Source organism: Momordica charantia (genome assembly GCF_013281855.1).
Source record: "Momordica charantia cultivar OHB3-1 chromosome 5 unlocalized genomic scaffold, Mcharantia_2.0 BLBB01000005.1, whole genome shotgun sequence".
NCBI lineage: Eukaryota > Viridiplantae > Streptophyta > Magnoliopsida > Cucurbitales > Cucurbitaceae > Momordica > Momordica charantia.
In genome coordinates, this window is record NW_028275163.1 from 18238249 (window position 1) to 18266129 (window position 27881).

General features: G+C 37.5%; 1 protein-coding gene and 2 pseudogenes across 5 annotated transcripts; 1 reads left to right on the forward strand and 2 right to left on the reverse strand.

Annotated features, from left to right (window-relative positions):
• Nucleotides 1-1558: 1558 nt before the first annotated feature.
• Nucleotides 1559-27881, reverse strand: LOC111021704 (WW domain-containing protein). Of its 5 annotated transcripts, none has more exons than XM_088123911.1 (15): nucleotides 27140-27876; nucleotides 26963-26997; nucleotides 26806-26884; nucleotides 25611-25689; nucleotides 15493-15576; nucleotides 15274-15416; nucleotides 14836-14895; nucleotides 13729-13888; nucleotides 12335-12536; nucleotides 11983-12048; nucleotides 9793-9921; nucleotides 9022-9135; nucleotides 3215-3340; nucleotides 3058-3109; nucleotides 1559-2314 (listed from the first exon to the last, which is right to left on the reverse strand). In XM_088123911.1, the coding sequence occupies exons 1-15, from the start codon at nucleotides 27587-27589 to the stop codon at nucleotides 2162-2164; spliced, it is 1932 nt and encodes a 643-aa protein (XP_087980037.1). In that variant the 5' UTR covers nucleotides 27590-27876; the 3' UTR covers nucleotides 1559-2161. The 5 variants fall into 5 exon arrangements, with proteins under 5 accessions (XP_087980037.1, XP_087980036.1, XP_087980038.1 ...); XM_088123910.1 differs by having other exon boundaries at nucleotides 9022-9144; nucleotides 27140-27872; XM_088123912.1 differs by lacking the exon at nucleotides 11983-12048 and having other exon boundaries at nucleotides 27140-27871.
• LOC148211486 (uncharacterized) lies at nucleotides 16948-19075 on the forward strand (annotated as a pseudogene).
• LOC148211487 (uncharacterized) lies at nucleotides 19098-20361 on the reverse strand (annotated as a pseudogene).

Consider the following 27881-nt stretch of genomic DNA (forward strand, 5'->3'; position numbering starts at 1 on the left):
TGGGAATCATAACACCTGATATTGCGTTTGTTGTAATCATGGTAAGTCAATTTATGCATGCACCTAGACCGACTCATTTTGAAACTGCCTACAAAATATCGAGATATTTGAAAGGAAATCCTTGAAAGGGTATTTTATTGAAAAGGAATAATCACTTACAAGTAGAAATTTATACTGATACTGGGCTGGAAGTACTATTGATAGAAGATCTAATTCTAGTTACTATTCTTTTGTTGGAGGAAATCTGGTTAAATGGCGAAGCAAAAAATAAAATATGGTGGCCAAGAGTAGCGCTGAAGCAGAATTTAGAACCATAACCCAAAGAATTTGTGAAGGTTTATAGATCAAAATGATAATTGAAGAAATGAAGCTTCCTCAAACGCCTAATTTATTGTGACAACAAAGTTGTCATATCTATAGCTCATAACTCATTTCTACGTGACAAGACAAAATAGATTGAGGTTAAGAAACATTTTATTAAAGAAAAGATTAATATAGTTGCAATATGTATTTCTTATCTTCCAACGACAACAAATTGCTGATGTACTAGCTAACAGACTTTCAAAGAAGCAATTCAACAAGTTGAATAAAGCAATTCGACAAGCTGAATATAGAAGAAATCTCATCTTTAGACCAGCTTGAAGGGGAGTGTTGGAATTTTCAATATTTATAAATATTTATGTAAATATTAGTTAGCAATTTTCTAGTCTAGTGCAATAGGTTTCCTATTCTTTACTGTAATAGGTCTCTTATTCCTTTTTCCATTAGTATGTCTTTAGGTTGCACATATTGAAATATAACATAATATTTCTATCCTCTTAAAATTAAGACATTTAACAACAAAAATGAAGAAGACGATTAAGAGACAAAAGAAAGAGAGGCGAGAAGGGAGATGAAGAGCGAAGTGGAAGAAGATGAAGATAGAAAATAGGACTCGAGAGAGAGGATAAATGAGAAGGATAAGAGAGGAAATGAAGGAAAGCAATGAACGAGGGGAGATGAAAGAGTGATATGAAAATAAAAAATAAAAAAAAAATTAAAGTAATTATTCTTATGCATAAAATGCATGAGTAATCAGTCAAAGCATATGAGTAATCAGTCAAAGCATATAAGTAATCAGTCAATCAGATCGATATTTTAGATTTGTTTGCTCATCCCTACAATAAACTACTAATTATAAATAATATAAAAGAAAAGGCAATTAATATTATACTTACTAAAAATAAAAATCAATAATTATTTTTAGATTAACGAGAGATACTTATATATTTTTTTTTCTTTAGAAATATGAGGTATATACAGTAGGTGAGACAAGAATTGGCAATAGAAAAAGAGAGATAAATGTAACCAATATGAGAGATAGGGATAAGTTTACCATTGCCAACGGTGGCTTGCTATGCAGTCATATAGAGAATAATATTACAAAATACTTCATTCCTTGTTCCTATTTGAAATATTAACTCTCTATCAACATTCCACCACCAATAATGCAATCCCACTTGGATCATCCAAAAGCAATCAAATAACACACCCCTGTTCAAATTGATGAATGTTCATCTCATGAATCTAATCTTTCTGAATTTATGAAATTTAGAATTGACAAACTCAAGTTTACATAACTCTATATTTGACTCGTGAATCTATAATTTGTAAAAGCAAAAATGTAATATAGAAAGTAGGCTTTGAGTTTACATAACTACTAGGATTAGAAAGCTCTTAAGTTGTGATAAACAAACCTACGTCCAAGCTCAATGCAGTGTAATTTTTTTTTTTTTTTTTTGTGGATAATTTGGAGTCGGAGCTTTACTCACCTCTTGGCACTCGCGCCCGCCCCAAGGCCCACAAGCTCAACGTAGTTAGTTACACAAAATTTTACTTTTTCTTATAGAAGTATATATATGTACAAGAGGGGGCGGCAAAAAGACAAAGGGGTAGAAAAAGTGACACAGAACCAAGAACATGTAAACAGGACACATTAAAATGCCTCAATGACTCCCACTTGAACATACGGCCAATCCTTCAAAAAGTCAGCAGCAATCACGTTCATTTGATCCATACCTTCAAGTTAAGGCTATAGGGGTAAAAAAGTCCACAGCATCTCATGTGGAAAACGCATTCCAGCGCTAGAGAAACACGTGGCATGCTGTTGTATCGTAGAAGATCAGTCAGCATCACCAAGGCCATCACTCCCATCTCCTTTCTTGGAAATAGGTGCATAGTGAGAGCTTCCCTTCTTGGTTTGTGAAGCAATTTCGGCATTCTTCCTCAGAACAGCTCCAGGTGATGGGTATGGCCGCTGTTGAAATAGAGGACCCTGCCAATTTCACCATGTATGAGGGGAACCAATTATCCACAGCAAAGTATTTCCATTACAAAGAGGGGGGAAAAAACTAAGATCCTACACAATGAAGATTTGATAGAGGAACAAGAGGACAACCCATGTTCTAGCCACTATCTTGTGTTCATTGCAGACTATAGAATCAGTACAAGTCATAGAGAAGACTCGTGGCATCGTGAAAGAACTGTTTTAAGATTGGCAGAAAAAACAAAGTGTCGTGCTAGAAAAATATCACAGAAATGAACATGAAAGCATGGTTAATATTTTCAATTATTTCCTGTTCAGTGTGCAATTTGTCTTTTGGAAAATGTATTGGCATTCTAAAACATAAACGTTGAGCATTCAAATGTATACGGGAAGTTTTGGTATTTATATGCTGTACGTGACATTTCCATACATGAAATAACAAATGAGATACTGATGTAGCCGTGTATGGCCTTTCGGATAGCTTTAAGTCTTAAAGCTTAGCTTGTAGCTGGATTTCTTTTAAAACATCATTTTTACTGTGTAGTAACTACAAGTTACTATTAGTTTGTTAGTTGGTTGGTTAAGATCTCCCTATAAATAGAGATCCTCTCTTAATAAAGGCAATTGAGATATTCTTACTTTTCATTGAGTTTACTCTCCACCAGATACAGGTGGACTAGTTGCAACCTAAAGTACGAACTTAATCGTTCTTTGAAGTTCAAAATTCAACAAAATGATTAGTTACTACTTACTGTAGCAGTAGTATCTGCTGCTCGAGGTTGTACTCCTTTTAGACCCACAACCCTGGAAAGTAAATAAAACAATTAACTATCATCACTCCCCTTATTGGCAGAAATCCTAGATAATCAATCAGTATTAAACCCAGAAAGCTAATTTTCGAACACCTACCAGCCACCACGAGGAGCATCTGAATAGGAGCTAGGGTCCATCGGATCCAATTCATCATCCTCGCTGTAGGATCGCTTCCTACTTTCTCGTTTTCCACCTTTCCCCATTGGAGGTTTCCATTTGGACCTGGCAATCCATTTTCTATAGCTTAATAATCTACTCTTTCCCTATTTGTGGACAGAGTAATGCATCCGCTTCCCCGGAAAGACGTGCAGTGTAAACTTTACATTACAAAAACTAGGAAAAGAAAATACATAAAGAAGTGTACCAAAAAGTTCGATGAAGTATATTTAATAATAAACAACAACCATAATTCATGTACATATAGATTTGTATCTACATATTAAGTCATGAAAATATAATGATACTGGCGCTAAGACAATTCCAACTGTTATTAGGATAAAACTAGCAATATTATTAGGGTATTAAGAGTATTGGGGGGATTTTGTTATAAATAGGGTGTGGGAGTCTAGTGTGGTTTAGGCTTGAGTAAGAATATTCAAGAGTGGGGAGGGTCCAAGTACCACAAATTAGTAGTTATTTTATCTTTATATTTCAATATTATTCTAATGGTTTGGGTCATATCATAATTCCTAGAACCATCGGGAGTGTTCACTAAATCTGCCTTCAATCTCCTCAACACTCAACCTGACCAATTGGCTCCCACCCTTTACCTTTGCCTATGGCAAGGAAAATGTCCCAAGAAAATCAAATTTTTTTGCTAGGAGCTCAGCCATTGGGCTTTGAATACACATGACAGGATACAGAGGAAGCACCCTTACATATCACTCTCCCCTCACTACTGTCACCTCTGTTTTGGAGCATCAGAGACACAAGGTCACCTCTTTATTTTCTGTCCTTTTGCCACTCGTTTTAGGAACAGTGTTCTCTTGGCTTTTGGATGGTCAACAGCTATTCATTCGCAACCAGCCATTCTTCTAGATTGTTTTTTGCCGGGTTATGGTTTCATGAAGAAATTTCAAGGTCTGAAAGGGGTGCTCACCAACTGGAACAGAGAGGTTTTTGGCCCCATTGGCCTCAAGAAGATGGATCTTATGAAAGCCATAGATGCTTTGGATAGAGAGGAAGAAGTTCATTCTCTCTCTGAAGATGATTTCAATAGAAGACAGGGGCTAAAAGAGTGCTTGATTGAAACTACTTTCAGTGAGCAAAGATTGTAGATGCAGAAAGGGAAAATAAAATGGCTGCAAGGAGACGAGAACACGAACTTCTTTCACCGATGGATTGCATACAAGAAAAACCGAGCCTACATAGCTGAAATTCAAACTGAACAGGGCACCTCTTTGACTAAATGGGAAGATATAGAATCAGAATTCTTGAGATATTTCTCCTCCTTGTACTCCACCACCATGGACAGAGGCTTTCTATTTGAGAATTTGGATTGGGTTCCCCTCCAAGACTCCCATATGGCTCTTCTAGAAAACCCTTTCACAGCGGATGAGATAGGACAGACAGTGGCAGATTTGGGCACTCTTAAATCTCCGGGTCCGGATGGTATGAGCAATGAATTTTTGAAAAAGGCTTGAAACATTATTAAACCGGATTTGGTTACTGTGTTCCACGATTTTTTCGAGAAGGGAATTGTCAACCAGAAGACTAACGAAGCCTACATTTGTTTGATTTCCAAAAACTCAAACCCTCTTAAAGTCAAAGATTATAGGCCCATTAGTCTGGTCACTTCTTTATACAAAATTATTGCTAAGGTGCTTACTGCCCGTTTGAAACAAGTGCTCCCTAGCATTATTCATGATGCCCAAGCAGCTTTTGTAGAAGGTCGGAAAATCCTTGATGCTATTATGGTGGCTTCTAAGACAGTGAGTCAGTAGAAGAACTCGAAGAAAAAAGGCTTTCTCCTCAAACTTGATTTCGAAAAGGCTTGTGATAAGGTAGACTGGGATCTCCTAGATGTTGTTCTGGAGGCAAAAGGGTTTGGGGTTCGGTGGCGTAGGTGGATTAGGGGGTGCCTTTCTTCTACCAACTTTTCTGAGGCCAAGAGGGGCTTAAGACAAGGGGATCCCCTCTCCCCTTTTCTCTTCACGATTGTGGGTGATGCGTTGAGTAGATTAATTCACTTTTGTAATGAGAGGAATATTCTCAAAGGTTTCAATATTGGAAATAGTTCCTTAGAGGTGACTCACCTCCAATATGCCGACGATGTGCTTATTTTCTGCCCTTTTCAGCTCAATTAATGGAGAATTGGTGGGGTCTCATTCATGTGTTTTTATTGGCATCGGGTCTTTCCCTGAATGTCTCAAAAACTGCTGTGATTGGTGTTAATTGCACAAGGTCAGAGGTTAGCTTCTGGACTTCCTCTTTTGGCTACAAGATGAATTCTTTCCCTTTTAATTATCTAGGTTTCCCCCTCGGAGAGAACCACAAGACCACTACTTTTTGGGCTCCGGTGGTGGACAAAATGCACAAAAGACTCCAAAAATGGAGTTCTTTGCTTCTTTCCAAGGGTGGTAGGCTTACTCTTGCTCAGTCGGTCCTCAATAGTATCCCCATATACTTCTTTTCGATTCTCAAAGCTCCAGAGACAGTCATAAAGTCTATGGAGAAGCTTATGCGGGACTTCATATGGAACGGTGGGATTTCTAGATCGGTGGGGAATTTGGTGAAGTGGTCTTGGTCGGCTTTGCCTCATAAACAGGGGGGCATTGGAATTGGTTCTTTGAGGCTAAGGAACAATTCTCTATTAATGAAATGATTATGGCAGTTCACAATGGAAAGAGATAGCCTTTGGAGACGAGTGATAGCCAATATTTATGGTGTGGAGTCTTTTGGTTGGTGGACAAAACCTTCGGGTGGTTCTTCCATTGGTAGATCGTGGAGGGACATACAAGGGAACCTTAGAGCTTTTCAAAAGTTCTCCTTCTTCAAAATATCCTCGGGGGTCCAAGTCAGATTTTGGGAGGACTCATGGATTGATTCTGCCCCTCTTTCCACCACTTTCCCAGATTTGTTTGCGTTATCCTCCAAGAAAGGTATGTCCATTGCGGATTGTTGGTGTGTAAAGGCCTCAACCTGGAATCTTGGTTTCAGGAGGAATCTCTTTGAAAGGGAAGTGAGTAGATGGGCAAACTTCACTGGAAAAATAGAAGGTGCAGCTATCAGAAATGGAAGGGACATTTTATGGTGGAAAGCGGACCCATCCGGCCGTTTCACAGTCAATTCAGCCTTCATGGCTCTCACGTCCCCTTCTCCTAAACTTAATTCAGCTACTACAAGCTTGATATGGAATTTTAAAATCCCAAAGGTAAAATTCTTCATTTGGACTTTGTTCTATAGAGGGGTAAATACCACAGAGAAACTTCAAAGGAAATTACCTCATTGGACTCTTTCTCCTTCTGTGTGCACAATGTGTATGAGCAACAATGAAATAGTGGACCACCTTTTTCTCCATTGCCCTTTTGTTTCCAAATTTTGAGGGTTTATAGCTTCTTTGCTAGATTTCTCTCTTTCTTTCTCTGTATTCCTAGAAGAATTGAGGATTTCATTGCTGAAGGTTATGGAGGAAGGCAGCTCAAGGGCAAAGCTTGGGTTCTTTGGAATTGTGGGGCCAAGGCTCTATTATAATCGATATGGAAGGAACGGAATAGTCGGCTTTTTGAAGATAAGTTGATTTTGTTAGATTCTTTTTGTGTGAATATTAAGTATCTAGCTTCTTGGTGGACTTTACTACACAAGAAAGTTTTTTGTAACTACAATCTTCTTTTGCTTACACAAGATTGGAAAGCGGTGATTGTATAGAGCTTTGGGGAGGGTTAGCTCTACCCTCCGCCTTTTGTTTGTATCCCCTTTAGGGGCCTTCTTGTTTTGAATACACATATTTTGTTTCTTATCAAAAAAAAAAAAAAAAAAAGGAAAGAAAGAAAGGAATCTTCGGGTTTTCAATGATAAAACCCTCCCTTTTGGAAACTTTTTTGATAGAATTTTTGTTTTAGCCTTGGGTTGGTGTAAATGTTTCTACCTCCTTTCAACAATTACTCTTTTAATGATCTTATGACAAGTTGGAGAGCTTTCTTGTAATTGCCTTCGGGGCCTTTTGTATATTTCATACCATCAATGAAATATTTGTTTCATATTAAAAAAAGAAATAATTGGTTGATTCTATATCTTAGTAGACAAAGATACTTTATCTACAAACCTATGTACCATGAGAACTCCCGTGGTAAGGGTAACATACTAGCATCCACTGCATCCAAAAAAGCAGAACAGGATGACACATGTTGGATACACGATAATAAATATAACTTTTTCCTTTAATGTCAGACATGGCAAGCATGGAGAAGACATTTTTCTCTAAACGCAAACGAAGCTTTTCATTGATTCTACGAAAAGTACTAAAGGAAAATCAATATGAACCCCAATCAAATGAGCTCACAAGAAAATAGCTCCAAGACAAATAAACTACAAACGGTGAACCATTAAAGAAAGATTTAAGCTAAATAACACCAAGTAGATGCCATAAAGTGTGCCCATGCCTCAATCCTATCGAACTTTTTTTATTTCTTAGTACAATATGTGGGTGTGGGGATTCGAAGTTGATTGAAGGTATGTGCCAATTACCGCTGAGCTAAGCTCGCTTTGGCCTCATTTCTATCAAACTTACCAACCAATTTTTTATCCCTCTTCGAACTATGGCGTCTCTCTCCACTTTCCTTTCCCCTCTTCCAAAACTGACCCCAGACCAGGCTCCTTGTCCCTTATTTCATTGCCAATCTCCTCCACCATGGAAAGTTCTTTTTAATCAATTGTTAAGCTTAGCTTTCACTCATTAGTTGTTCCCAATGGTGACTCTCTCACCTATCACGTCTTTTGTGCTGTTGAAAAAAATAGCTCAAGATAACTTTAGATGTTCATTTTAGAGGTCATTCCTATCTCATGTCAGAGATTGAAGTGTTCAAATCCTTTTTTATGCCGTTTGCACCAACATCTATCAAGTGGCTTTGCAGTGTCTTCAAAAAACCTTATCAGTACTTCAGATACACCAAGTTCTTTAATGAATCAAGATGAGAAAGACAATCTTCTTTGAATTGGAAAAAATCAAACCAAAAAGGTTGCATGGCCAAAGTTCACAAATTGACAATAGAGGGAGAAAATGTTGGGTGATGGTTCAGAATGATATGATAAGCCAGGTTAGAAAACCTTTCGCCATTTAATACTTATAAATATGTATGCTCAAATAGTGAGTTTATGCCAAATCAAGTCTTTGGTACTTTTGGCAAGCTTATAGTCAGCTATTTGCTATTTTACAAGACAAAAGAATTGAACGATTTCTCAAATGGTTGACCAAGCCCCATGACACTCACCTCACTGGAACACTTAAAACAAAATTTCCAACGCCATGATGCTAACCTAGCTCTTTAGTGTCACAGACTCACAGCAATGTAAAAAGGGAGAAGAAAGGAGGATAGATAGAACTAGCACACACAATAAAGAGCATTGTTGAAGGATGAAAAGGCCACTCAAGGATGCCGGAAAACTAGTTAGAGGCAGAGATTATAAGGATGAAGTTCTCTGCATGTAAAATACCTATTCACAACCCATAATTTTCAATACAACTTTAGTTGAATTAAAAAATAGGTCCAAGAGAAAATAACTATTAAATACCATTATCCACACATATTGTCACTAACCTTATTTTTTTAAAGAAAAAAAAAAGAAGTTTTGAGCACAACCACCAAACTCCAAATATTGCAAAAATTAGAATCTGTATATGATATTGATATTATAAACAAACTGATTTAATTCTTATCCTAAAACACAGAAGATGATTCCATTACCTATCCATAGCAGACTTTTTAATGGAAGCATCAGCGCTGTGATCGATACTCTCGGTCTTCTGCTGATGCTGATTACTAACACTGCTGGTTGGCAAGTATTCACACTGGGGAAGCCTGAGAATTCTGAAAGCCATTGTAAAAGTTTTCATAGTCAAACAATAGCAGTACATACTCCATGATAAGCACAAATAACTTTTAATGAATTTATCCAGGGTTTGGGCTAACAAACTATACACGGCATAGAAATATCAAATTTTATCAAATTTTTTACTTCAAAATAATTGCACCTGCAATATGCCTTATTAATGAATGGATTAATGTTAAAGAAAATTCCAAAGTTCCAAAACACATTTGCGTTTTTTGTTTTCAGACACCTGAAATTACGTTAGCGATTATATAGTAACTAATAAGTTTTCAAGCCTATCAGACTTAAAAATTATCATATTTTGAAAACCAACTGCTATCCCCAAGAAAGGGAAATCCCAAGTGGATGCATTGGATAAAATAAGATGATACAGGTCAAGTTCTAATATACTCAAGATTCACAGGGACCACATCTTTCTAACTTGAAATTTTCCTTATGATATTATTCTCCCTAGGAAATTTAGGTATATGAATAAAGCTCGTTCTATCTTCAAGACTAACAGAACAACAATGCACAATTACTAACTACCCACCGTGACCCACACATCAGTTAATAGTTGGAAATAATCACACCAAGTACAAGGGTATGCTGATTAATAGTGCTGAATGATATAGACATCAACATACCGTGTACAATGATTGCAGTAACCCCAAGATTGCACAAGGCCAAGCCCCCAACCGCCACATCCCATGCATTTGTTTAGCTCAAACGATTGCTCCTGCCAATTCCCATTGGTTGAACTTGTAGAAGCCTCACTGATCATTTAGACACCAAAACCAACAAAATGAAGAATGAAGTGTGAGGTTTTATCCAAATAAAATCTTGCAGTAAGAAAACAGTTGGGAAATGACCATATTGTTAGTTGGCAGATTGTGTCTAATATACGTGTATAAGAGGAAGGAGGGGGAAAAATTGACGTACTTAATGGAGGATAAATTGTATATCTAAGCCCTTAGTCAGAATCTAAATGGACGGACAGTAGTAAGTTGGGGAGAAGGAAGTCACACTTTTGCTTAGTGTAGAGTAATCTAGAAGGATGAGAGAGTATCAAATTTTCCTAGGCATATCTCAATATTTCTTTGGAACTCTCTAGTGCATTCGTATCTAACTGTCGCTCCATTGCCTTCCCATTAACTCAACAACTCAAGAGAGACCATTTTTGGTGGTTAAAGAATGCAGCAGCAGAACTTCAGGCAGTTCTAGGGCATCTCAATTTCTCAGTCATTCAATTAGGGGATTGGTGTGTTTGGGTCTGGTGTTGGGGTCATTCAAAATCAACATCCAGTTACCAATTTAGTCAAGCTTTACCCCAACACCCCAACGTAAACTGGTTTATGAACCTGAACTAATGGCAACTGTTTCTTTTTTCTAGACAAAACAGAAAATTTACAGTGGCATTTACAGTGGCATCAGTTTGCTCAGGATCTTTGGCATCGTCTCTTTTTATGCTTCGGGATTTCTTGGGTCTGTGCCAGGGATTGTAGGGCTATGATGGAGGAGGTGCTCTTATTCCCCCCTTTTCGGGATAAGGATCGTTTTCTGTGGCAGGCTTGCTTTCTAGATATGTTATGGGGTATTTGGCTGGAGAGGAATCATAGAGTGTTTAAGGGGGGTGGAAAAGTCTGTGGACAATGTTTGGGACATTGTTAGATTTAATACTTCGTTATGGGGCTCGATTTCTCATCTCTTTTGTAATTATTCGCTTGGCCTTATTCTTTTGGATTGGAGTCCTTTTCTTTAGGGGGCTTCCTCTTGCTGGGCTATCTTTTTGTATGCCCTTTTTAGGCCTTTTGGTGTATTTTGTACCTTTTTCATTGTTCTCCATGAAAGTTTTGTAACTTTTGTTTCATATCAAAAAAAAATTATGCAAAATGATTAGAACAGCTTGAAATTTCTCCTTGATCAGTGACAGGTTGCTGGGGAAAAATAAGAAAATTACAATTCAATACAGGACCAACCTAGAGAACGAGGCTGCTAATACACTCTCGAGAATGCCACATACACTGGAACTTAGTGAGTGGTGGCTTAATACACCTCTTATCGTGAGGAAAAAAAAAAGAAAAAACAATGGTGAACATGAGCTTCAGGGTATTAAGCAAGCTATATGGCAGGAAGAAACACCCCAGAAGGCTACTCTTTCAAGGTGAGCTCCTACATTATTGTGACAGGTTGGTTTTATTTATCATCTGATTCTCCCACCATTCCACCTTCTTCATGGAAAGACAAAAGTTTTTATTAATTAAATGAAAATTACAATAGAAGTTACAAAATAACTCCCAATAGATAAATTTAAACAACCCAACTAAAACCAAATACGACCAACACTCCCAGCCAAACTAAAAGCATGGACTGTCAGATGAATGTGGTCAATTGGGAGAAACGTATTTATGTAGTTTTTGCATGCCACGCCCTAAGCATTGGGCTAAGCATGCAACAATAGGCCCCCAACCATAAACATGTACAAGAGGAAGCACGTGGGGGGATTGATGTACTCACAGATGAGTAGGATGTATACGTGGGACTCTAAGTCTATTGGTTAGAATCTAAAAGGATGTGTTAGTGTAGTAGAGATTAATAAGTTGGAGAGGTTCTGATGAAGATGGTGTTTCGTGAATGTTTTTTTTGGTTGTTTTGTTGGATTTTGTTGCAAATTTTGGAGCTTTGGTACCTTCTCAGTGGTTTCTCCTCGAAATTCATTTCTAGTGTGTTCTAAGGAAGCTTGGTGTTCAATATTTATTGCTTTCGAGCCTCTTCATTAGTGACTTCTGATTTCCAATCAAATTGTATTGCTCTACGTTGAGCTTGTCATTTATTACCTTTTTTTTTCCTTTTTCTTTCGCTCCTTCGGGAGTTTGTATCCATATATCAATGAAAAGTTGTTCCTTGTTCCAAAAAAAAAACAGTGAGTTGGAGAGGAGGAATTCATTATTTTTCTTAGACTAAAGTAGACTGGTAGGAGGGGAGAGGTTTGGACTCTCAAACTTCCCTAAATGTAACTCAATACCTCTTTGATCAAATGAGTTTTATTATGTACATCCTCTCTTATACTTTCCAGTTACTTAAAAAAAGACCTTTGTTTCTTTTCTTAGCAAAATAAATATACATATACATATACATACATAGACACACACATGTTGACATGCATATGCATATGCATATATCATTTACCATGTATAACTGTTGCAGTATCTAGAACCCTGCATGAGGGTCATTCCTCTTCCACATGCGATGCATTTATTTTGTTCAAAAGTTTGGTTGTTCCAAACCCCAGGAACGTTACCATTCGAGTGTGTCAAAGTTCCCTGATGAGATGAAACAGGATGCTCCCACTGGGTTACGTGGGTTCTTACATTGTAGTAGTATTTAAGGCCTGCAATCAAATTAAAGGCTGTCAACGGGAACAAAACTGCAAATTATATTATTCAGCAACTTTTTTCTGAACATTTATAATTAATCACTTGTTTGCACTGAACCGAGGAAAAGCACGAATTACAACAAGAACGTGAAGGGGACCTTCATGGTCCCCTAAAGTCATGGGTCACATGGAGAAATACCAGCATGTAACGGGAGTAGTTAAATAACTACCTAGACAATGTTAGTGGCAAGATTGTAAGGTAGTGGGTAGTTGCTTCCTTAAAGTACTTTAAGGACCATATAGTGGGGGGAAATGTGAAGGAGTATCTCCTCTATAAATAGGGTGATCAGCTTATGACTAGTGCAAGCAGTTCATTCCATACACTTGTATCACCTTGGAGAGAATATGAGTGAAATTCTCAAAAATAGGATTTCCCCATACTTGACTTGGTGTGCAGCCTTCAGTTTGTGTGTTGTGTTATTTGTGTGCGTGCATCCCATGTCCCCTTCTGTTGTAGGTTTAATAAGACTTGGTATTAATGCAACAAGGCAAAAAATTACCCTTTGATTTTAGCCTTCTGATACTTGGATTGATATTCGATGTGATTATAAAATAACCTTAAATTTTCTTTACCCTCATCACTCTCCCTAAATACAATATCCTTGAATTTCATGACGTTCCGCTTTCATGCCCCAATTACAACTTATTCTACTCTCTTCCCCTTTCTTACTGTGCTTCTAACAACTTGCTCTGTCACCTTCTAACCAACACCCTATGATCGTATCCCCGTTGCCCCTCTTTCAAGATAACACATCCAACTGGGGCGCACATCAAACAAATGAAAATCATTCAACTAAAGATCAAATGTCAAACCTACATCAACTGGCCCAGCTTTTTTTTTAATGGATAAATCAGGTCAAATGCAGAGATTTAAATATTTATGCTGTCTCATTTAATGTACTTAATGAGTCTTCCTGATAGCTACATTACCAATCCAAACAAGAGACTGGGAATTGAAGGCCACTTACTCAACTTGAAACCTTTAAAAGATACGTTATTTCTATTTTTAGGAGAAATGATACACGTTCAGGAAAGTATGGTAAAGGTGAAAAGATACGGATTCTGGTGCTGCTACTTCTTCAGCTTTCTCATCTTTTCTCCTCATACATGGAGGGAGATATATAAGCATCAGAAATACATTACCAACCTGTTGTTTCATCGAGTGCCTCCATCCAATCTTCTGGAAGGGATACAGCTGATGGAAGTTGCAGATCAAAAGAGGAGTCAGAGGGCCTTTCCCATTGACTCTTCCCAGTACTTTCATTATAATAATACAAAACACCACTATCAGGGTCTTTAGCCTCCACCTATGCAGAAAACACATGCAATTTTATAAAGAAGAGGTCTGAGAACATCTTCATATTTTATTGAAATTGTTAAGAAGAAAATAGAACTGTCTACACAGAAAAAAAGAACATCTTCGCTTCGTACTTCAGAGATTATGCCCCTCAATGTCTATATCCCCAAATTGGTGTGTGTGCTATGCAGAAATAGTGAAGAAAATCAAACGCATCTCTTCCTGGAATGTGATTTTGTTGCTGATTGATGGATAAAGCTGCTGAATTCTTTCAAGCCTTGGGTATTCCCTAAAAATGTTGCAGAAGCTTTTGATCAATTTGTGAAGGGGACTTACTTTAAAGGTCAGCCAATACTCCGTATCGTGGGTTTTTTTCCTTTTGCAAATCATAAGGCAAAATATACCCTTTAGGAGTCGATAATATTTCCAGTACAAGAACCAAACCCAAAATCCTAAGGTCGCCTCGCCAACAACATTATTTGATACAAGGAAATGACAAAAACAATCTTATCATGGCAAGTGCTGCCTCAACCCCATAAGTGTGGCTTTTCATCATTCTTCCAAGTCCTTTCATTTCCCAGGCTTAACTGCTTTAGCAAACACCACTAGTGTGACATTGGCATAACCTTTTGTAATCTATAATCACATTGATAAAATTGATACTGAATTAATATGATTTTTGCAACTATAGCACTACGTTTACAGGATATAACATAACTAATATTATATAAACGTATGATTTATTAAAATGAATTAAGTTTAGTATAATTGTTTATCAAGTACATCATAGAAAAATTAGTTAAACCAACATTGTCTTCTATATAATAAACACCCATCAATTGATATCAAATGAAGTAAACCTAACTTGCAAGTTGCAATAGGTAACTCTAACATAAGCTTGTAGAGTGAAAGAGAACATTATATATAATTGGTAAAGAAAATGCACAAAGTACACACCCATCCACGAGGCAGCTTATCTCCTTGCACTGGTTGATTTGAAATAGCATCAGAATTTGTCTGTAATTTAAGGTTCAGTTATTGTTTGCACAACAAGATTAAGAAAGAAGCACAAGAATAAAGAATATGCAAAAGCCGGTTTAACTATAAATGCTATCAGAAGTCAGATTCTAGACATCCAAAAAATGACACGAAAGGCTATTTGTAAATCTGGACAAAATATTAGGTGCATAGTAAATCTGTTTTATAAAAATAAGAAAGGAGAAAAACGGAAGTACTTCCTCATCAGGGAGAAAAAAAAAATGTTAGTTAACTGGGCCAAGTTAGTCTGTGGCAAAATAAAATAGAAGACTAAAACACATCATTTCCAATAATCACTAAAACAGGAGAAAAAGATGGACAAAGAAGTATTGGGAAGTTTGGCATATCAGTTCTTACAGAATTTCTTTTTTGTGTATCTTCTTTAAGAATACCCCTGGCTCTTAGCTTCTGCTTGAGGTACTCGGGCAATTCTTTAGTAGCAGAGTTTTGTTCTGCTTCCGTAACCTGTCCCTGGATTTTCCAGCCAATCGCATTATTTCCTGAAAGCATGACAAGAATGAAATGAACCAATTTGGAGATCAAAGTAGAAGTCAAGCAGAAGGAGAAAGTTCTTACCAGGGGTTACAATTCCAGGCTTTGAAGCACCATAGAAAGCACATCCACCAGGTACGCCATAACCATTTCCAATTTCCAAGTTCCCTGACATGTCACATGACAAAAAGATATTATCTCTTTGAAAGGGTAAAATAAGAACACTCACATATATGTTGAGTTTTTTAGTTTTTCCAACATAGAATAACAATGTATCACAGTATCAATGACAAAAGAATAGTCATAGATCTGCTGATTTTTTTAGTTAGTGCAAACTGGTCTTTGCACTTCCAAAAAAAATTAATGTGAGTGGCCAGAAAAGGTTCTTTTAGAGAAAAAAATTCAATGATGTAAATGAAATAACGTAAATAATGCCAAGAAGTTAACAAAGGTTCTCCAGCTGGCGTCAAGGGAGTTGCACAAAAATAAGAGCTACAAGCCACACAAGGAAAAGAACAAGAACAAAAGGAAACATAAGTGAAATCCTGAATTTTCAATAAACAATATTATTGAGAATATTTTGAACAAAATGAGTTGAAACCCAAAAGGAGGAACTGAAGCATGCAATATTTCAGTCATCTTCCAACTATACTCGTTTGTTTTTTTATATCTGTGAGTATCCGGGTCAGCTTGAACGCACCTCGACTAATCTCACGGGACAAGTTGTTAAGGAAACACATAGGAAATTAATTCCTAGGTAGGTGGCCATCACGGAGTTTGAACTCATTCCCTTTAAATCCTTTTGATTTACCTTGGCCCCTTTGGACAGGAAATGGATATTTAATCTTCCAGCTAGAACTTACAACAAACTCAACCAGAAAAAGTTTGCCCCTATCATTATGGTGAGAAAACTATCAGTTGACCTTAAAGGCGGACCTGAACTATTAACGTTGAAATGGACACTTTTGACTCAAAAGTTTGTCCCTATTTCTTACCAAGCTCAGGCGCACATTTTTTTTAGCATTCCAATTGTTAACCACTATTCCAACTGTTGATTTCATGTATTTTTACTAAATAATTACAATTGGCGTTAAAGACTCATGAAGCTATAATTACAAAACAACTTGCTAATAAGGCACCAAGAAGCAAAAGTATGAACAACTTCCCAATAGCAAATTATAGAGTTTTCTTTGCCTTTGAAGATTCTTTCATTCCTTTCATACCACATCCTCCAAACCGTGACTACCACTACATTACGTCAGATAACGAGTACTTCTTTTTTAGGAGAACCAAAAAACAGCTGAAAAAAGGCCTCTTTACAGCTGGAAAGCACCAACTCAACCCAAACTCTGAGTGCTAAGGACCACACTGTTGCAGTAAACTCACAAAAGAAAAAGATACAGGCATGAGATTCCATCTCTCCTTTACATAAAAGGCACGAACCAGGAGATGAGGCCAGATTCGGCCTTTTAGCTTGCAATGTATTGCATGTATTTAACTTCTCTTGGACGAGGATCCAAATAAAAACCTTCACTTTTTTGGGGACTTTTGAACTCCATAAACATGGGATGAACTCATCGGGAAGCACACTACACTGCTCCGTAAGATTATCCATCAAAGATTTCACCGTAAAACTCCCACCACTACTTAAACTCCAAACTCTATAGTCTTGTCTCATGGATGGCCTTAGTGGGGATAAAACTTGCAGCAAAGTGGACCACTCCTCAACCTCTTCATCTGTAAGATTCCTCCTCGATCTAAGAGTCCAAGATCGAGACTCCTCACACCACAAGTGACTAACCATTGCCTCCCAGCTTAGTAGATTATTATCCTAGTTTATTTATCTAGTAATACATCTCACCTCTACGTACGGTAATTAAATCAAAGAAATGAAGATCAAAGAGTTGACTTGTCGATAAACTAGTCTAATACTCCGAGGAACAGTGATTAAAAAGGAGCGTCTAGGTGAGGTGATTTTAATGAGGCGCGCAAATGAAGCCCTGAAACGCAATAACGTGGGCTTCTTTAATAAAAAATATAAAAATAAAAAACTAAAGCCCTAAATGCATAAAATCTTGTGTTTAGGGTTTGTTTTTTGAAAACCCCAATGCTGCCGTTTTTATGTAAAACACAGATGGCAGAAGATGGAAATATTTTATTGTTTTTGTCTTTTTCTTGGAAAGGATCTCAAAAGTCAATAATATTTCACGATTTTCTTTCTCTCCAGTTACCCATTTGGCGTTTCTTCTCTTCTTTCACATGCACGAAAAAGAATACAGTCTTCTTCACTAAACTAAACCTCCAGACATAGCAACTCCAGCCATAGCAGCTCTACTCTGCCTCTCTCGATTTTCCTCTGCAATTTTTTCATCCCTTAGCAAGCAATTCGACAGCAGGCCTCCAACACCAACGGAAGCTCTCTTTCTCTCTCCTTTCTTCAATTTCTATTTCTCAAACAATCTTCTTTCAATTTTTATTAATCAAACAGTAGCTCTCCCTTCTTTCAAATTCTCCAATCAACCAATCCAACAGTAAGCTCTTGCTCTCTCTATTTTTTACTTTCTTTCTCAGGTTCTCTCTAAAACAGCCCTCTCTTGATCAAAGAACGAAGAAATCTTATACCCGATATTGATAACCAAGATTTCAATATGGATGATGAAGATAAGGATGATTTGATTATAACTAGGTCGAGTAAAAGGTTGTCTTCCAGTCAAAGGCCAAATTTAGACCCTTTGAAGCCAAGACAGAATGGTCCGATCGATGCATTTTTTACTCCTAATCCAGAGACAGTAGTTCTGAATCGAAAGAATGAGAAAGGCAAACAAACAACACTAAATGGAGCCTACAAAAAGACAATGAGGGAGCGCACAGTACAAAGAATTGCACGATGGTTTTATGATTCCGCTATTCCTTTAAATGCTTGCAATTATGAAAGCTTTGCTTCATTGAAGCAATAGGACAATTCGGCCCTGGATTAAAAGTACCATCTTATTATGAGTTTAGAGTGCCGTTGTTGAAAAAAGAGTTATCAACGGCACATGAATTGAGAAAAGAGTGGGCCAAGGTTGGATGTACTATCATGGTCGATGGATGGACAGATAAGAGAGAGAGAGGACATTAATTAACTTTCTAGTTAATAGTCCTAGAGGCACAAAGTTTATTGAGTCCATTGATGTTTCATCTTAGGTAAAGAATGGAAAGAAAATGTTTGAGCTACTCAATGATTTTGTTGAGCGCATTGGAAAAGGCAACGTCGCACCTGTCATTACTGATAGTGCTTCAGCAAATGTAATGGCAGGTGAGAAATCAAATTCCTTGCTTCTCTTCAAATTAGTCTTATATTAAAAATTTCAAGGAGCCTAATATGATCTCTTTTATGTTATTTTATTACTAGGGAGATTATTAGAAGCAAAACGACCAAATTTATTTTGGTCATCATGTGTTGTCATGTGTTGCGCATTGCTTGGACTTGATGTTGGAGGACATATTCAAGATCTCAAATATCCGCAACACACTGAAAAGAGGCATGGAGATCAGTAGGTTTATTTATGTTCGACCAGGATTGTTAAATATGATGAGGCGATTTACGAATCAAAAAGAGTTAGTTAGGTCAGCTAAGTCTCGCTTTGCCACAGCTTGCATAACATTATCAAGCATACATCATTAGAAGAATAACTAGGCAAGCGAGTTGTTCAGACAATATTGATGGCATCATTTTGGAATACAATATTGTGTGAACAACTTGCTTGCCTTGATGTTCCTTGCTCCATTTGCTATTCTTCCACTAATCAGAAGTAAACACCTTCCTCAAGTTATTCTTCTAATGATGTATGCTTGATAATGTTATGCAAGCTGTGGCAAAGCGAGTCTTAGCTGGCCTAACTAACTCTTTTTGATTCGTAAATTGCCTCATCATATTTAACAATCCTAGGCGAAGAAAAATAAAATTATTGATCTTCATGCCTCTTTTCAATGTGTTGCGGATATTTGAGATCTTGAATATATCCTCCAACATCAAGTCCAAGCAATGAGGAGCACGTGGCGACCAAAATAAATTTGGTCGTTTTGCTTCTAATAATCTCCCTAGTAACAAAATAACATAAGAAGAAAACATATTAGGCTACTTGAAATTTTTAACATAAGACTAATTTGAAGAGAAGCAAGGAATTTGATTTCTTACCCGCCATTACATTTGCTGAAGCACTATAAGTAACGACATGTGCGACATTGGCTTCTCCAATGCGCTCAACAAAATCATCGAGTAGCTCAAACATTTTCTTTCCATTCTTTACATAAGACGAAGCAGTAATGGACTCAATAAACATGGTGCCTTTTTGACTATTAACTAAAAAGTTAATTAATGTCCTCTCTCTCCTATCTAATGGACTCAATAAACATTGTGCCTTTTTTACTATTAACTAAAAAGTTAATTAATGTCCTCTGTCTCCTATCCGTCCATCATCCGTTCATTCATCAGCCATGATAGTGCATCCAATCTTGGCTCACTCTTTCTTGTGACTCTTCATCAACTCATGTGTCACTACTAACTCTTTTTTTTCAACAACAGCACTCTAAGCTCATAATAAGATGGTACTTTTAATCCAAGGTCGTATTGTCCTATTGCTTCAAGCATATAAGCAAAGCTTTCATAATTGCAAGCACTTAAAGGAATTCCGGAATCATAAAACCATCGCACAATTCTTGTACTGTGCGCTCCCTCATTTCCTTTTTGTAGGCTTCATTGAGCGTAGTTTGTTTGCCTTTCTCATTCTTTCGATTCACCTTCTATCTTGGCTTCTTAGGGTCTAAATTTGGTCTTTGACTTGAAGACAACCTCTCACTCGAACTAGTCATAATCAAATCATCCTCATCTTCATTATCCATACCAAAACGTTGGTCATCAATATCAAGTATAAGATTTCTTTGTTCTTTGATCTCCTTTTTCTTTGACATGTGTTCCTTAACTTCTTCCTTCACACGATTCGGACATTTCTTGCATGCCGTTGTATTAAATACAACGGCCAACAAGATGTTTCACCCTATAAACTCCTCCTTTTGTTATTTTGGAACAAAAACTACAAATAAATGTAGTCATATCTTGAGGATTTGCCAAACTAGCATACGTCCATGCCGGATCTTTTCTTGGGCCTTCGTTAGACATCTAAATTGTAATCAATGGTTAGAAAAAAAATGAAATTCTAACGTTCTGTTTTAGAAAGAGAAAAAGAGAAAAAGAGGGACAAAAAGCTTACTGTTTTAGAGGGAGACAGAGCTGTTTGAGAGAGAGAAAAGGAGATAAAATGAGAGAGAGGAAAAAATAGAGAGGCAGACGGTCGATTGGAGAATTTGAAAAAAGGGAGAGCCTACCGATTGAGAAATGAAAATAGAGGAGAGAGCCTACTCTACTGTTTGAGAAATAAAAATTGAGGAGAGAGCTACTGTTTGATTAATAAAAATTGAAGAAAGAAGATTGCTTGAGAAATAAAAATTGAAAAAAGGAGAGAGAAAGAGAGGTTACGTTGGTGTTGTATTGGAGGCCTGTTGTCTGATTTCTTGCTAAGGGATGGAATGGAAAAATTGCAGAGAAAAATCAAGAGAGGAAACTCGAGACAATAGACTTGCTATGGCTGGAGGTCTATTTTATTGAAGACTGAATTTCTTTTTCATGCATGTGAAGGAAGAGAAGAAGAAATGACCAAATGGGTAAATGTTGGGAAAAAATCATGAAATATTATTGACTTTTGAGATCTTTTCCCAAAAAAAAAAAAGAACAATATAATCTTTCCATCTTCTGCCTCTGTGTTTTTACTCCTGTAGAGACTAAGGTTGGAGAGAATCCAATGTGATGTATTCTCATTATTAAAGTCTATATATATAGACAAATATACAAGGTTGACCTAATCCTATAAGGAGAAGGTAAAGGACAAATTAATATTAATACAAGAATATAAAATATACTAATATCTATACTCTAACACTCCCCCTCAAGTTGGTGCATATATATTAAACATGCCCAACTTGTTAGACAAATAATCTATTCGTGCTTCATTCAACTTGTGTTCTGTTATTTTTGATATCATTGGGATCACCTTAGAAGTTACGATTGGTTTCTTCTCAACCATAACAAACTAACGAACTTATTTGAACAAAACGACAGAACCAGACCAAACCACCCGAACCAAACAAAACAGATGAATCAAACTGCTGGAACCAAACCGGATTAGGTATTTTCTGAAACCAGAAACCCTAAGTGCTAACCCACGACAACCAGAGGGGCGAAGGCGACGGGTGGCGACTTGCAGTGACAAAAGCACACGGCGACGGCGACGGCGATTGGCGGCGAGACGAAACCCATGAACAGCAATCGGAAAACAATAGCGCTGGCGAATCAGCAAACAGCGGCGGTCGGCGGCAGCGGCAGTAGTGAGTTGAGTTGGATAGCAATGAACAAAACCCTAAGGGACAAACCCTAATGGGCACAAAACCCTAATGGGCATCAAAACCCTAATGGGCACAAAACCCTAATGGGCACAAAAATTTTAGAAGAAACCTAGAGCTCTGATACCATGTAGAGACTAAGGTTGGAGAGAATCCAATGTGATGTATTCTCATTATTAAAGTCTATATATATAGACAAATATACAAGGTTGACCTAATCCTATAAGGAGAAGGTAAAAGACAGATTAATATTAATACAAGAATATAAAATATACTAATATCTATACTCTAACAACTCCAAACAGCAGCATTGAGTTTTAAAAAAACAAAAACCCAAAACGCAAGATTTTATGCCTTTTAGGGCTTCATTTTTTTTTAATATTTTATTAAAGAAGTGCACGCTTTTGCGCTTCGGGGCTTCAATTGAGGTGCGTGCTTCATTAAAATCGCCTCGCTTATTCAAGGCGAGGCATGGAGGCTGCGCTTAGCGCCTGTGCGTGCCTAGGTGGGCTTTTTCAAACATTGGATCTCGTGGATAAAAGGATGCATAACGAACACCTCTTTTTTTGTTATTATTAATGGAAGGCCAAGGCGAAGTTTAAAGCTCAAAGAGCTTTGAGGCAAGGGGACCCGCTTGCCCCGTTCCTGTTTGTTCTAGTGGTTAACGTGATGAGTAGGAATTAGGATGCTGGACAAAGGCTCTAGAGAAGGCTGGTTGGAAGGTCTCACGGTAGGGGACAGCGATCTCCATATCCAGAGTAAATGTGCCTTTTGGGAGCTAATAGTGGAGAAAATGGAGAGGAAGCTAGCTAGATGGAAATCCTTTCATCTCGAGAGGTAGAGTAACTTTGATTAACTCAGTGCTGACAAGTATTCCCCTGCACTTCTTCTCTATTTTTAAATGCCCAAAACAAATCATTACAAGGATGGAGAATTTAATCAGAAATTTCTTTTGGAAAGGAGGAAAACAGGATGGAGGTCCCAACCCAATTTCATGGAAAGTGACTGCTCTGCCTATAAGCATGGGAGGCATCGGTTTAGGTAACCTAGAAGCTAGAAATACAGTTCTTTTGGCTAAGTGAAGTTGGTGCTTCCTAACGGAGGAAAGCTCGCTGTGGAGAAATGTTATTGCTAGAAAATTTGGGTATCTTCCTCATGAATGGTGGCCACATCCTAAAGGCAGATTTAGATTTAAAGGCCCCTGGGTTACTATAATTCATGGCTGTAAAGAGGCAGAAGAATGGTACAATTTCAAGGTGGGCGACAGGGGAAAAATTCAATTTTGGAAAGACCTCAAACACCCCAATCTCAGATGCCTTTCCAAGATTTTTTAGAGTGGCTAACTCTAAAGAATTCACGATAGCTCAATGTTGGTTAGTTGAGCAAAGAGGTTGGAACTTATGCTTCAGAAGAAACTTATCGGACCTGGAAATTGAGGAATGGTTGAAGTTATCCAGCGAAATTGCACACTCTCAAGAGAGAAGGACTCCATGGCGTGGGGGCTTGAGAATAGTGGTATATTCTCTGTTAAATCCCTAGTCCCGAAACTAATAAGGCATCAGGAGTTGGATGCCTTTGGTAGTAGTGCTGTTTGGAAGCTGGAAATTCCTAAAAAAGTGAAGACCTTCTTGTGGATTTTTGCTAGAGAACGACTACAAACTTGTACTAGATTGCAAAAAAGTTGTCCAAACTGGCAAATATCCCCGAATTGGTGTAGTATGTGCAAATTGAGTGCAGAAGACCAAATGCACCTATTCTTTACGTGCCCTTACAGTGCTAATAGCTGGGAGAAGCTCATGGAGACATTCAACATTAATTGGGTATTTCCTAAGAGTGCGGGTGAAGCCTTAAGACAACTTCTTTGGGGGACTCAGTTCAAGGGTCAAGCATTCACTTTATGGTCAAATGCAGTGGCGAGTATCCTTTGGAGAATATGGCACGAGAGGAATCAACGGGTTTTTCATGACAAAGAAATGAACGTGCATGCTTTTTGGGACCTTGTCAAAATTTTTGCCTCTTCGTGGACCTCGTTATCTAGATTGTTTTGTAGCTATGGTGTGACACAATCTTTGCCAATTGGGAGGCTTTTTTTAACCTTCTTTGGCATGTGGGGATACCTCATCTCCCACTCTTTTTGTACTACTCTCTTTTGATAATGAAAGTTTTGTTTCTTATCAAAAAAATAAAATAAAATTAATTGTTTTTCCTTTTATATATTTTTTTTTTTAATGAGGAACACATATTTCATTGATGAAATATACAAAAAGGAAAGGAGTTACAAAAGATCTCTCCAATTCCTTAAAAGGTCATTTAGACTATAGCTAGAGAAAGAAGGAAAATAGCTTTTACACCAGCTAAGAGCTGTAACCAAAACCCCATCAAAAATGTTGGCAAACGGCTGGGACTTGTTGAAACTTCTGCTATTCCTCTCTCCAAAGATTCCAAAGAAAAGCTCTGATAAATAGGGACCACATAATCATCTTGTTTTTTTTTTAAAGGATGTCCCCCCAAAGTTACTTGTAACAGAGAGTTTATATTTGCATGAAGAGGGATTTGCCAATCGAAAGTTTCAATGATGAGACTCCAAAAGCTGTGAGCAAATTCGCAAGTGACAATGAGATGGTTTTGGGTTTCTGCTTCCTTGAGGCACATTATGCACCCATTTGGAGATAAAGCCATCATTGGAAGACACCTCTGTAACCTATCTTGGGTGTTGATAGCTTCATGACTAAGCTCCCAACAAAAGAATTTTACTTTTTTGGGGTATTTTCTGCCCAAATAATTTCAAAAGACAGCACAGCTGTGAGGTGCTTTAAGAGGGATTTAACCGTATAGGTTTGAGTGGGGTCCATAGGCCAAATCCATTTGTCTTCCCTGTGAGAGAGATGAATTGCCGAGATTTTGTGCTCAAGGTCAATCCATTCTTCCAGTTCTTCATCTTTGAGCGATCTGCGGAAATGGTGATTCCATGAAGCTGTGGGTTGATCCCACATATCGCTAACCTTAGCATCTTTCTTTGTAGAGAGCGAGGGGAAACGGAGGAAAAGCTCAACCAAGGGGGTGTTAGAGGTCCATCTGTCGTACCAGAAGCTAGCCAATCTACCATTGCCAATTTTACAATGGACTCTATTCTTTATGTTGTTAATGCACTTAGATATGCCAGCCCAAGGACCGTCGTAAATTTTGGACGGTTGTTTTGGCCAAGGCTGATTTGGTAATGAGTAGATTTTTGTCTAGTTTCCTTATTTAGTAACGTGTCTCACCTCTACTTAAGGTGACCTAACATTTTACCTTCAAAGAAGATAAATAATTTTATTTCTTCTCAAAATTGACTCTAGTTTAAGAAAAGAGAATGAAAAATAGTTATAACGATGATGATAATTATTAGAATAATCTAACTCAATGGAATCACCATCACATTCTAAAATCAGACGCATGGAACAAAAGAAGCAAATTTTGATGGAACATAGATGCCATTTCACAGTTAACGTTTCCTCTCGTCAAGAAAATACAATGTGCATCAATTAATTCTGATAAACTGTCCCCAAAGTTCAATTCTTCCTGTTCAATTCTTTCTCTCAAAGACCTAAGCACTTCTATAATCAATAACTCTAACTCTGTGCAACCAATATAAACTCTTCTCATTCAACAATTAATATCTTTACCAAAATGTACAAAAACATCATTATCATTGAGCCACTGCAGAAGCAAGTGAAGGACAAAAGCTTCAATAGGACAAGGAAGCCACATAACAAAGTACCAACCTTCTTCTGGAAGGTTTGACTTTCCTCTTTTCATAGCCATTTCAGCACGATGATCAGAAGTAATCTTCAAAAGATGCTCCTGAAATAATATTCATGAAGAAAAAAACATTAAAGTCACAAGGCTGAAACCTGATAACAATTAATAAGTCTTTGTGCGGACAACGGTGTCATGCAATATCAACAATTATGAAAAAGTGCAAAGATAAAGAAGATATCCATTCATGGCTCTCAATTCTTAAAGATGTATTTTCCGTGAGGTAATTAGGACCAAGACTGATGTGAGATAATTACAGAGGATTTGAGTAATCTTTCTCCTCACTGATCTTTTTTTCTACTAAGAATCTTTCTATTCACTGTTAATAATTTCTATTCACTAGGAAAACTTATTGGAAACTTCATATTCCAACCATGTTGAGAACCTTTGGTTGCTAATGATTGAGGTTCTATCTCAATAAGGCCATGACACTCTGAACTAATACAACTTTTTCTCGTCTGTTGGATATCTTGTTGGCTAGAAGAGAGGGAGAGCGAGGGAGAAGAAACAAGATTGGAGGACCACTTTGGACAATTTTTGGCAAAAAGCATGTATTTGTTGCTCTCTTTGGACTACTATTGCTCTTTGGGCAACAAATTCTACGAATCTGTAATATTTTGCAGTGTTCCTTTCTTTTTCCTGCTTATTTCTATTTTGACATTAATCATTTTGTTGGATGGGACCTCATATGTAGCCTTGGTTGGTTAATAGGTTTCGACTAGCTATTACATTGGTTAGTTACTCTTGATCAACAATTGAATCACAGATGAGAAAACATGGGATTTTGTTTCAAAAGAAAGCAGGAAATGGGGAGACCACATCGAAAAATTTTTAAATCAATGGGTCAAAAAATATGCACCTAAAATGACAAATTTGATGAGCTCAAAGGCATTCAAATTAGTAATGGTACATCAGTTTGATTTAATCCAATATATAATTTTCTCCAAGTTCTTATATAAATGGGCTACGAACTTTTCATTGTTATGCACCACCCTAGTCCACCTTTTTGTACATTCATACACTCAATACAAGACATTTGTTTCCCAAGAAAGTAAAAAGTAGAGACCGTGGTGGTAATGATGACATACAACTGAGTTTATGGATAACCTTAACATGCTAATTAAAATTTAAGAATGGAAATGAAGGTAGAAAATCACATACTTTAAGAGTACTTGGGTCATAACGTTCTGAAAAGATATCTGATCTTTCGCTAGGAGGTCCATCTGCACCCAAGGACTCCCTGGGAAAAGGAAATATATTCAGTTTCCATTATTAATTTTGAACTGTAACAGCTCAAAAACAAATGAAGAACTATCACCTTTGGCTGCGAATAATATTTTGGGTTGCAAGTTCCTGTTAGGAAAAAAACTAATTACAGCATTTGAAAAACTAAAATAATTTATCTCGTTGTCTTCCATAAAAGGTGAAGCAGACAACAAGAGCTATACAAAATTATGAGTGATTTGAAGAACTGAAATATATTGAACATGCATACCTGTTCCCTCAACACTGCATCCTGAACAGCACTGTCAATGTCCCTGGTATCGCCAACATGCGATCCGAATTTGCTAGAAGACGAGCAAGCAATTTTAAACACGCCGTCATGGGGAACATTGTTCTGATCATTTACACGACTTGGTTCTGTCTCCTGGAACTTTTCATTCCCCTGCACGAGCAGTTCATCCACAGTTGCAGTGCTCTTCCCAAGTTGCTGCTCAACAAAGGTATCTTGATCGGAAGACACTGCTACAGAACTCTGCGCTTCTCCCGGTTGGCTAGAGGAGTCTTGTTTGCCAGACTTTACAAGTTCTTGCACTTCATTCTGGGCGTAAGATTGAGATTGAGCGGCGCCCGATTCCTTGAGGGGTCTATCTTCAACGCTGGACCCAATTGTAGTTATGAACGAGTCTCCGGAAACTGCAGCTGCTGCATTTGAGGTCGGCATCCTCTGGATTAGGGTTTCAGTCTTGGAAGTTGTGCTGCACTTGACCAACTGATTATGGGAATTTGAGGAGCATTTGGATATGGCGAATTCGACGATATGCAGAGAGAAGCTTTTGGTCGGAATGGTGCAAAATGGGGTGCCAGAGAGAGCGAGCGATGAAATGCCGAGATTGTTGGGAAATTGGGATTCCCTTCGAGAACCAGTTTTGGATTCCTTCCGAAAAAATCTAATTAGTGACCCACCTCCCCTTATTTTTCAGAAATTGGGATTTTTGTTCCTCTTAATTGAATTT

Bases quoted from the DNA above. Each gene is read 5' to 3' on its own strand.
- LOC111021704 (XM_088123910.1), bottom strand. From the start codon at position 27,589: ATGCCGACCTCAAATGCAGCAGCTGCAGTTTCCGGAGACTCGTTCATA. The intron at 26,885-26,962 runs GTGATAGTTCTT...TCCTTTTCCCAG, and splicing joins AATATTATTCGCAGCCAAAG to GGAGTCCTTGGGTGCAGATG. The intron at 3,341-9,021 runs GTAATGGAATCA...ATGGATTGCCAG, and splicing joins AAAAAGTCTGCTATGGATAG to GTCCAAATGGAAACCTCCAA.